This window comes from Mustelus asterias, chromosome 23, assembly GCF_964213995.1.
Source record: "Mustelus asterias chromosome 23, sMusAst1.hap1.1, whole genome shotgun sequence".
In the NCBI taxonomy this organism is placed as follows: Eukaryota; Metazoa; Chordata; class Chondrichthyes; order Carcharhiniformes; family Triakidae; genus Mustelus; species Mustelus asterias.
In genome coordinates this window covers 69,845,875-69,857,983 of record NC_135823.1, presented here as the reverse complement: position 1 = coordinate 69,857,983, position 12,109 = coordinate 69,845,875, and the positions used below count along the sequence as shown (strand labels likewise).

The following is a 12,109-nucleotide window of genomic DNA, read 5'->3' as shown; positions in this document are numbered from 1 at the left end:
CAAAAAGTGCAGAAAAATTTCCCTTCACCATTTGAAGGTTTTAGTGGTATGTTTTAAGATTCCCATTGTATATGCTTTCTGGGAGAAGGGGTCCATCCACTCCTGTATCTACATCCATCTTTACTTCATTTCTGTCTAACTTTGGATAAACTCAGAACCTTTGCATATCCGTTTTTATGGATTGGACACCTAGTTTCAGTTCCTGGATCTTCTCCAGTCCGGTCTCATCTGGGAAATTTTTGTTCTCATTGGATATTTTGTAAACCCCTTTTGTAGATTTCAACATGTTTTTGTATTTGCACAAAGTTAGCGAAGTCTATCGTGTCCAACACACCTTTGTTATGTGGCTCTTTTTGCCACAGCTTTTGTATTTATTTTCTCTGCTCCAACATTCATGGTCCCCACCTGGGCAAACTTATGGCATGACTGCATTTTAAGAGGTTTCTTCCTGTCCATTTCCATCTGATGTATTTTTATTCCAGCTCCAAATTGAGGAGCTTCTTTCACGGCCAATTCCACGGACACAGTGATCTCAACAGCAAGTTTTAATGATTAAGAGCTTTCGGTGATCAACTGTCTTTGGACTGCTTTATTTCGAAGTTCACAGCTCTGTCTCACAGAGTGATTTCAAGGGTCAAGGCAAACTCGGTTCTTCACTAGCCTTCTTAATGTTGCTACATATTGTGATATATTTTCATCCTCTTCTAGGCTCCATCAATGCAATCTGAATCCCTCGGCAATTATTACTGGTTTAGGTGAAAAGTGACTTCCAAGAATCCTGATCACTTCCTCGTAGGTTTTTTCAATCAGGCTTCTTAGGATGGACAAGGCTCTGTAGCAATGTAAAGGTTTTACGCCCTACTATGTTTTCTCGTTGCCTGTTTATAACTGGTCTTTGTCAACCATCTTGCTAGAAGTCACACCTCGTCGCCAGTTTTCTTTCTTACTGTTATGTTTTGAGATCTGAGCCTCTTCTATAGCAAAGAACAAAAGAATAGGCAGCCACATGGTGGATCACTAGACCAACAAGTCAGAGTTTATTGAGATACGTGTTGCTTCATCACAGTCCAAGGTGGGAGAGAGATAGAACCCTGCGAAAGCCTCTGATGACAGCACATCATGTAACTAATCACACAGAGATGCATTGCTTTACAATACATAATAGCAGGAATATCACCTATACTGTAGAAAATAATTAAATGAATGGGGTACAAGAACAAAAGGACTGTGTGGTGCAGGTGAACAATCAAAAGGTCAGCAAAATCACTGAAAATACTAACAACGCGCTCGGATTTTTTTCCGGGGATAAGGAACTCAAAAGTAGTGATGATGTATTAAACTTGGACAGAACTCTGGTCAGTCCAATCTTGAGATTACCATGCACAAAATTGGTCTCCATCAATAAAAGGTACAAAAAGGACACAGGAAGACTGGAGAAAAGTACAAATGCGATTTACAAAGCTGGTACCTGAGCAGAGAGGTCGCAGCTTTCAGCAACTTCTGTTTTTGCATCAACTATGGTCCCTCCCTAACTGCACTGTAGGTGTACCTACACCACTTGGACTACAGCGGTTCAACTAGACAATCCACCACCACCTTCTCCAGGGAAAATAGAGATGAGCAACAAATGCAGGCCTGGTCAGAGACACCCATGCCCCATGAAAGCATGTCAACTCTGGCATACACAAGCACACACTAGTATGTTGAACAATCTTCAGTTCCATCCACTGAGAAAAATCACACTTACACGTTCTGTTTACCCAACATGAAGTGTACGAACTCTCCCAAAAAGGACACAGCCTATTTACCCAAATTCAGACAGCATACATGCAAGTTTGCAAGGCCGAGACTGAGGAATTCTCAAGTATGCACAGTGGCTATACCATTAAAATTGGCATTGCTTGCTAGAGCAGAGCATTAGTAAACTTCTGAAGCTCACCCAGCCAGGACCACCCTAGCCATTCAGGCTTTGCCTCATACAGTTATCAGGAATCAAGTGAGAAGAATCCCAGCCCTCCGTGTCAGATATACCTGACCAAGTTTCACTAACGGGGCTGGCTAGCTGGCCATCAGTGCCCTGGAGTACTATATACTTGCATTGCTCAGGCAACCGATTACCATAGTGGGTAATGATTAGTACAGAATCAGCAGATTGTCACAAATTGCAAGCAAGAATATGCAGAAGCAACCCAATCATAGATAGCATGAAACCTTAGTTAGAAGAGAGTGTGTGTTCTTTATCCAGCCTCAAGGTTACACTTGCTCTAACGATTCAGTTAGAACATTTTATAACTGGGGTGGCACGGTGGTTAGCACTGCTGTCTCCCAGTACTGGGACCCGGGTTCAATTCCGGCCTCAGGTTACTATCTGTGTGGAGTTTGCACGTTCTCCCTGTGTGGGTTTCCCCTGGGTGCTCCGGTTTCCTCCCATAGTCCAAAGATGTGCGGGTTAGGTTGATTGGCCATGCTAAATTGACTCGTGTCGGGGGATTAGCAGGGTAAATATGTGGGGTTACGGGGAATAGGGCCTGGGTGGGATTGTGGTCGGTGCAGACTCGATGGGCCAAATGGCCTCCTTCTGCACTGTCGGGATTTTATGATTCTTTAGGTTACTGTTAATTCGGAATTGTTAGGCACACGAGGAAGAGGGCAGAAAGAGGATTTACCTTAACAGCAACATAACCTTCCATTTTCTGCATTTCCCCAAGCAATGCGGAGAGCAGGGAGGATTTTCCACATCCAACATGTCCAACCACAGCCACAAGAGAACCTTCAGGAATTTCTACATCAATGCTGTGAGAAAAATATTGATATGGAGCAATGAATGTACCATAAAAATCAGAAAATTAACAAGAATCAGCATCAAAAGAAAGTTAGATCTCAGCAGCAGTAGAATAAATAGTAAAAGCATGTCAAGTATCGGTATTTGATCAAATGCTATTCGGATACCAGTACTGCCTTTGCTACAACTTCCTGCTGATTATTTTGCTCTGGGTATAAAAGAGGGTAATAGTAACTGATCATACACAACATTTCCCATTACACACAGACATTCGTTACCCAAAAGGTTAGACTTACTATCCAAAAGAGAAAATGATGGAAAATCTCAGCGGGTCTGGCAGCATCTGTAAGGAGAGAAAAGAGCTGACATTTCGAGTCCAGATGCTGCCAGACCTGCTGAGATTTTCCAGCTTTTTCTCTTTTGGTTTCAGATTCCAGAATCTGCAGTAATTTGCTTTTATCTTAGGTTAGAAGTACTGCTATCCTGGGGGTTAAAGAAGTCAAGCAAGTTATAATTACTGAATTTTACATAATTCACTTCCATAACTTGAAAGAATGTTACTTGTGGACTGAAAATTAGTTCACATTCCTTTTATATACTCAAGTGTTCATGTAAGATAAATATAGATAATGCTTTTAACCATTTACTGAACACTCAATTGCTCTGCTATATCAACAGGCAATAATATTGTACAGTTTAGTTAAATTGGTTATCACCCAGTGCAAGTTTTTAGGCTTTTCAACTGTAATTAGCATTGCATTCAATGACAATTAAATGAAGAAAATTTTTAGAAAGCCAATTCTAACAGGATCAAATGTCTTCAACATGGTAAGTGTTGAGGAGTATTTAAAGGAGGAAAGTAAAGTATAAAGTCAGAAACATAGAAGATAGGAGGAGGCCATTCAGCCCCTCGAGCCTGCTCTGCCAGTCATCACGATCAATAGCCTAATCCTGCTTTCCCCCCATAACCTTTGATCCCATTCGCCCCAAGTGCTATATCTAGCTGCCTCTTGAATGGTTAAAAGCATTAGGGAGGGAATTCTAGAGTTTAGCATCTCGGCAGCTGAAGGCACAATTGCAGATGGAGTGACCAAAGTCCAAGAGACCAGAGGCAGAGCAGCACAGGTACTTTGGAGGGTTGTGGAGCCGATGTGATAAGCAGGCACGAGGCCATGGAGGGAACTGAAAACAAGGATGCGAATTCTAAATCAAGGCATTGCTTAACAAGAGGCCAATGGAGGTGAGTGAGTACAGGAGTAATAGGTTAATGGGACTTGAAGAGTTAGACCTCCAGCAGCAGAACCTTGAATGACCTGATGTTCATGGAGGGTGGAAAATGGGAGGCCGGCCAGGAGAGTATTGGAATAGTCAAATGTAGAGATAAAACATGGATGAGGGGGTTTCCTCAGCAGCTAAACTAAGGCAGAGGCAGAGTTGGGTAATGTTATGAGGCGGGAATGGGAAGTCTTTATAACACAGATACATGGTCGAAAGCTCCTCAACGTCAAAAACGACACTGAGATTATGAACAGACTGGCTCAGTGTCAAAACAGTTGATAAGAGGAAGAGTCAATAGCTAGGGAACAGAGTTTGTGGCAAGGAAAGAAGACAATGACTTCTGTCCTCCCAATACTTAACTATAGCTGAGAAAATGTGTGGTCAGTGTTTAGCAGCAATGAGATCAACAGAACACGAGTGGGTCTCATGAGCAAGGACAGGAAATAGAAGAGAAACTAAAAAAAGATGTGGGTTTGAAGGTTAGAACAGGGTGGGGAATCTTGGGGGAGGTTTGCCATGGGGGACAAAGGGGAAGAACGTAATGTGGAGGTGGCGACTGAACAAATGATTGACCTTAATGATAAGGAACATCATGAAATCCTTGCAATTGAGGGTGGAGAAAGACAGGGATGGGAGGGATTTAAGAAGGCAGTTTCTAGCGGAGAAATAGTTGTTGCCTTTGCATTCTAGGATGGCTCTAAACAAATGAGAAGTTTTAGTGGGGGTGCAAGAACCAACAGTGCTCGATGCAGTTCAACCAGACCTGTTGTTGAATTGATTAACCCAACCGTGCGACCAGACACATTCAAATCTGTACCTCCCCCTCCCCACCCCGAAACTCAAGGCAGCAAAGCCGGGGGCCACACCAACAACAACTGCGCAAGTGGAACACAGCAAGGACAAGAAGAAAGAAAAGAGCATCATAGGCGGAATTAAAGAAGTGACTGCAGTGGTTGCAGAAATGTCATGATGAATGGAGGCTCAAAGGATTTGTTTTACGTCCTTTTGTTTTAGCAAATCCCCTGCAGTTTTTAAATGATTTTTCCCTAAATCAGCAGCTGGACTAAAGCCAAATATACCGCAAGCACAAAGACTCCATGATAGCCTAACATTGTCTTAAAAAGTAAGTGACCACATCTCGGAGATCACCAAGAGTTGAATGCTGTAGAAGCATACAAACATATGAATTCAGAGCAGGTGTAGGCCACTCAGCCCCTCGAGCCTGGTTCTCCCATTAAATAAGCTCATGGATGATCTGACTGTAACTTCAACTCCACATTACTGCCTACCACAAAATACAAAAATACTCTGGCATCAAGGAAAATTGTAAAGTGCGTAATCACAGTAAATATACTGTTTGTGCCAGGTATCAATCATTTACACGGATCATATTAATTCCATCAGTCTTGGTTTTTATCTCAAATTCTTATCTGGTGAGAGGGTAAATGATTGCATGGTTTGCTTTTGTGGTGGTCACAAATCAGCACATGTTATTCTAATAAAATAGATTACAATAGCAAGCTTTCTGCAACATTTACGTCGACTTCAACACTGGATCGATCAAAGCTCACTCTGGTCTTTAGGGAGCTGTACCAGAGTAATTAGTTGCGCTGGTATCATGGGCATTCTCAGTCCATTCATTCCACTGCAATTCAGATCATCTATGAAAATAGCCTGGATCAAAAACCAATGCATGCATGTGTGCACGGTCCACACCTATAATGAATATCGAGACTTTACACAGATTAATACATTAGATTACATTCCAGACACCACCCAGAAAGTCACAGGAGCATCAATGGTAGCAACAGAAGCACTGATTCAAACATAAAAGAAAAGCCGCTTTGTCTTTTAACAGACAATCTGGCAGAGGTATGGAAAAAGCAATATAAAGTACTATACCTGCTTCTGTATTCAAGTCCCGCCCTGTCTAGAAATAAACCCTCCCTTACCCCTCTGGCCTTTTCAACTACCAGCCCCATCTCCAGCATCCATGACCTCTCCAAACTCCTTGTTTGCACAATCATCTCCCAAGTCAGTGTTAATATAGATTATAAAAATGAAGAAATGCATTCTGCAAAAGCACAAACCTGGGCATCTTTCCATACATTGTTTTTGATTAAATTGCCAACATTAGCATTATTTGAAATGAATTACAATATCCGCAGAAAACACACAAGACATATGCTATATGTTATATATGTATAGGTAAATCACAAAACATGCTCATTTTACTTCTTACTTGTTCAGGCACGGAGAATCTTCTTTGGACCAACTGAAAGTTCCGTTATTAATGATGATACTGTTTGATGCTAATTGGACAAAAAAATATAATTTAACTTCCATGCAAACAAAATGACATCTTTCTAATCCTTAAAACTCCCACCCATAGCAACCCCAGGTTTGGTCCTTGGCAGTTCCTGTCCTAACTGACCATAGCCAGGACATTGTGGAAGTATTAAGATTGTCCTAATGTCCATGAACTAGGGAGGGGAGTTGTGGGAAATGGTCAGTTAATTTAAAATCAAAATGATTCCTACCAAATGCATTACAGCAAAGTAATTCGAGGGAATATAGTTTCAAATGAATTGCAAAAAGAACATATATACACTGGACTTCAGGAGCAGTTCGTTGAGTGAAGCTCATTGAAATATTTTGAGAACATGAAATGCACCATATAAAAACAAGCTCTAGCTTTTAATTAAATTACTAATAAGCAGGGGAACCTATCACTCCAGTTTTAAAGTTTATTTATTGTATATAGTAGGCTTATATTAACACTGCAATGAAGTTACTGTGAAAATCCCCTAGTCGCCTGTTTGGGCACACCGAGGGAGAATTTAGCATGGCCAATGCACCTAACCAGCACGTCTTTTGGACTTGTGGGAGGGGACCGGAGCACCCGGCGGAAACCCACCCTGACACAGGGAGAACGTGCAGACTCTGCACAGACAGTGACCCAAGCCGGAATTGAACCCAGGTCCCTGGCGTTGTGAAGCAGCAGTGCTAACTGCTGTGCCACCGTGCCACTCCAATCACTAGTCTTTTGCATGCACTACCAGAGTGTGGCTAGGGGTGAAAGAGGGAAGCAGGTGTGTGGTTAAGCCACCTGCGCCTAAAGCTTTGCCAAAAGATGTGCGGGATCCACCACCAGAGGTTTTGGAGAATAATCAAGGATGACATTTCCTTCATATTCTCTCCCTGTTCTTTTTGTTTGAACAAGTGGCAGCGACTGGCTTGCTCAATGCCTCTCCCCAAACGCAAAGGCAAGATTGGGAAGCATTACATCGGGAAGCACATGCTCATAATTTATCCCACCATCTTATCTAACTAGGAATGCATTCAACAATCAAGACTGTAAAGGTAATCTTGAATTGATAAAATAAACTTTACATAAGGAGAGCTTTTGCATGCAAATATGACAACAATGTCTTGATCGTTTTAATCAATGTTAGACAGAACAAGGAACAAGTAAAAACATGAATACAATGCATGATGTTGTGCAGAAATTGTTTACCGTTTATTCAGGGAAAGATGATCTACTACTTACAGGAGCGGACTAAATGTCTGTCCACTGTGTCAAGATCCAGTTCCTCATGAGAGAGGAAGGTACCCAAGCGCTTCAAGGAAACACCTGCCTGAAGAAAAGAGGAGTTAAAGAGATGACGAAAATTAGCTAACTTTAAAACAAACCTTGACAAAAAAAGATTAAATATAGCTCATTTATATTTTAAGCACAACTAAGAGATAACAGAAAGAAGTTTGGAGTTATTATCGTAACTCATTGACCTTTCTTGGAAGATTTTCCAGCCAGCTGTCTTGTGTGAGAAAAATAGGCGATTGGCAATGGAAAGGTTTGAAGACGCCTTGGGCATCTATGCGTCTGAAACTGGACCTTTCGCAATTTTACTGGACAAACGGACAAAACAGGTGTTGTGCATGCTAATCTCACTTGTACTGGGCATTAAGTGGCAGAGCCAGCACTGCGTAAAAGGACCGCGAGGTTACTGCACAGATCATAAAAAATAGGAAGAGCAGTTGGCCACTCAGCCCGTCGAGTCTGCTCCACCATTCAATAAGGTCATTGCTGATTGGATTGTGACTTTAAACTCCACCCTGACTCCCTTGTCGATCTGTCTAACTCAGCCTTGAATATATTTGATGACCCAGCCTCCATGGAAGAGAATTCCAAAGGTTAACAACCCTCAGGGAATTAATTATTCCTCATCTGTCTAAAAATAAGGGGTCTCCCATTCAAAACTGTGCCCCCTTATACTCGATTCCCTCGCGAGAGGAAACATCCTCTCAACAAAAGCCTTCTGAAAGTCTAAATAAACCACATACACTGGCTCTGTTTGTACTGTCTGTTTCTTGATGTGGAGATGTGGACTGGGGTAAACACAGTAAGAAGTTTAACAACACCAGGTTAAAGTCTAACAGGTTTATTTGGTAGCAAAAGCCACACAAGCTTTCAGAGCCCCAAGCCCCTTCTTCAGGCGAGAGGGAAATTCCCTCTCACCTGAAGGGGCTTAAGGCTCCGAAAGCTTGTGAGGCTTTTGCTACCAAATAAACCTGTTGGACTTTAACCTGGTGTTGTTAAACTTCTTACTTTATATTTCTTGCCAGTTTTCTCTCATATTCCAATTTCGCTATTATTTTTTAGTCATCTTTAGCGCTTTTTCTTTTACAATTTTTCTGTTCATTTGATTTCATCCTTAACTTCCCTGGCTAGCTATGTTCGGTGCACCCTCAGAGTCTTTGTCAATAGAATATAAAAACATTAAAAATATTTGTGGATCGAAGCGAAGCATTGAAAAAACCTGGCCAATACTAAGAACATTCTCATCCCACCTTAACAGTACAGCATTAATATAAATACATCCTTATATCAATGTAAATATTTACTTACTTGCACAAGACTACTAATGACCATGGGGAGCATGTTGAGTGGAAATCGGAGAATGTTAAAAAGTGCCAATGAAACAAAAGCCTTCTGGGCGTCGAGCACATTCTTCTCATCTACAAGTACATACACTGCGAACGTAGATAAAGCAACCTATTCAAAATGAAAGGGAAACAAGTTTTACAGGATTAATTTCTTGCAATTTTATAGATGAAGAAATGTTGCATACAAAAAAAAAAATGGGGTTTCATTTACCATAGAAACATTTTAACAGGATACCTTGAACATAAATCAATGATATCCACTGCTGTTTATTTAGAACACTCAGTTGCTCCATCAGCAACACACTCCCATACTCATGGTGTCAGGATATATCTTAATTAGCGACATACACAGTGCCTCACAGCGCCAGGGACCCGGGTCAACTCCTGGCTTGAGCCACAGTCTGGTGTGTGCGTGCGCGTGCGTGCGTTTCCTCCGGGTTCCTCCCGCAGTCCAAAAGACGTGCTGGTTAGGTACATTGGCCATGCTAAATTCTCCCTCAGTGTACCCGAACAGGTGCCTGAGTTTGGCGACTAGGGAATTTTCACAGTAACTTCATTGCAATATTAATGTAAGCCTACTTGTGACACTAATAAATAAACTTTAAAACTTTTATTGCCCAACAGGTTACCACTAGATTGTGCCTGTCTGATTCATCTTTAAAGCAAAAAGGTAAATAATTCACACTCAAAATAAACTATCTTGAAACTATAATTTGACCAGCGAGCACCATCTACAATCATCAGTCTGGCAATTAAAGAAAGAGGTTTACAGCTCAGTTGCTATGGCTGGTGCTGGTGTATTTGAGACAGTGTCTGTAAAGTATGGTTCGGTGAGTATGACTATGCCGGACTGTTCTTGACAGCTCTCCCAATTTTAGCACCCACCAGATGTAAGGAGGGCTTTGCAGGATTGACAGGGATGGATATGCCATTATAGTTTCCAGTGTCCAGGCCAACGCTGGGTGGTCCATCCAGTTTCACTGCTTTCTAACTTTCCTGTAGTGGTTCAAAGGGCAGCACGGTGGCACAGTGGTTAGCACTGCTGCCTCACAATGCCAGGGACCTGGGTTCAATTTCGGCCTTGGGTCTCTGTGCGGAGTTTGCACATTCTCCGTGTGTCTGCATGGTTTTCCTCCCGGTGCTGCAGTTTCCTCCCACAGTCCGGAGTTGTGCGGGTTAGGTTGATTGGCCATGCTAAATTGACCCGTGTGTCAGGGGGATTAGAAAGTTTAAATGCATGGGGTTATGGGAATAGGGCCTGGGTGGGATTGTGGTCGGTATAAACTCGATGGGCCGAAGGGCCTCCTTCTGCACTGTAGGGATTCTATGATTTAAGAGTCGACCACATTGCTGTGGATCAGGCATTGCATCTAGGCCAGGTCAGGTAAAGATGGCAGATTTCCTTCCTTAAAAGGACACTAAGATCCCAGTTGGTGTTATACAGGACAGGAAGATTCCAGAATGGAACCCTGGTTCAAAAGACCATAACGTTATTTTTTTTTTAAATGTGGAGGAACAGAGTCACAGGACTCCCAATTAGTTTTTAAAACAATAAAAAAATTTATCAAACCGAAAAACTGGATGATACAATGCTTTACTTCCCACTTAGTTTTAACAATTATACATAGAGTTTAAGATTGACACGAATTACGAAGTATACCTTAAGATACAATAGTCTCATCCCTTTGAGCTCACAGATTGGCTGTGATCAAACACTCTGCACTGAACTCAAGTTAGTGTCTGTGAACTCCTCCGAATTCGCCCAGATGATTGCCACATGAGAATTTCCAAACTCCACTTCCAAAAACACGTTTTTAAATTTTTTCCCTCAGTAACGCTTTCCATGATAGTTTGCACTGCCAAATCCAGTCCATGTTTTCCAAATGACTCTCTTAAACAAAGCTTCCGCGCCACTTTTAACAGCGCATCCAGTCCAGGTTTTACACCACCCCTTTTGGATTTATTGGTCTTGACTGCTGCACAAATTATTCATAATTGCTTTAACTCTCAATTTCCAGACTATTGAAATGGTATCAAACTTTGATTTACTTCTGAAGTCTGCTTTCTCACATTAAAATCTGATTACTGCAATTGTTTCTTTAACTCAGAACCACTTTGTTTACTCTTCCTTGAATTTTTCCAAACAATACCTTGGTCTCTGCTCTCTTAACTTCAGTCATCTTGGAAGTCTGCCTCTTTGCAGTTCCCTTGTCCTGTCGAGCTTCTACTGACAGAATTGAGAGATATTCACTTCCCGGCGTCCTGTCTCCAACTGCCAACAAATTCAGCTAAAACTAAGAAGAAAGGAAATCTCTCCCTGTGGAATGTAGCCCCCTGTTGCTAAGCAACCACTTCTAGTTAACTTACTCTGCACGTCGTAGCCCTCTCCAAGCACAATAGAAACACAGCTGGAACTGAACCAGCACCCACTCATACAAATACCTTTGTCCAGCATGAATCTAACTACTTGGCAATTGGGATTAGCTTAGGGGGTTTAAAAAAAAAAGGGCGGCATGGACAAGTTGGACCGAAGGGCCTGTTTCCATGCTGTAAACCTCTAACTACAAGTTTTACCTTTCCGTGCATAGAAACATTAAATTAAAACCACTTAAAACTACACCTTATATCAAATATTTACCAATACAAATATAAATCCCTTAAAACTGCCTCTGTTTTCTTAACATTAGTGAACCTTACGACAATCAATAGTAGTTTCATTGTCACCTTCAGTGGAACTGACTTTTATTTGAATTGAAACTCCACCTGCTGCCATGTGGCATTTGAACCCGAGTCTCCAGAACATTAGCCTGGACCTCTGAATTAGCAGTCGGATTACATTACCACTATGCCATCACTTCCCCTTCCCCTAAGTGAATGCAAGATCCAGTCCATCTATGATATCACAAATATTTTTCGACAGTTACTTCAAGAGTCATTTAAGTACCCTAGAGTTGCTCGTACACATTTCTAACAAGCGTTAGTACCCTCATGTGAAGAACAAAAACTCTCAACGGTCAAATCCGCATGCAAAATATGCAGTTGAGATGAACTCCGAGTAGTGCCCCAAACATAAGCAAATTGTTCCCAAGTTCCAGTTTTGTT

The 12,109-nt window shown here is 41.7% G+C and overlaps 1 protein-coding gene across 4 annotated transcripts in view; it reads right to left on the bottom strand.

Moving 5' to 3' along the window:
* The window catches only part of abcc1 (ATP binding cassette subfamily C member 1 (ABCC1 blood group)), a 110,939-nt gene that overhangs the window by 50,690 nt on the left and 48,140 nt on the right, over positions 1–12,109 (bottom strand). For all 4 annotated transcript variants that reach the window (XM_078240912.1, XM_078240913.1, XM_078240914.1 and 1 more), the window contains exons 13-16: positions 8,970–9,116; positions 7,611–7,698; positions 6,303–6,372; positions 2,667–2,793 (exon numbers count right to left, since the gene is read on the bottom strand). In XM_078240912.1, coding sequence (XP_078097038.1) covers positions 2,667–2,793; positions 6,303–6,372; positions 7,611–7,698; positions 8,970–9,116 — 432 coding nt within the window. The remainder of the gene's footprint in view (positions 1–2,666; positions 2,794–6,302; positions 6,373–7,610; positions 7,699–8,969; positions 9,117–12,109) is intronic.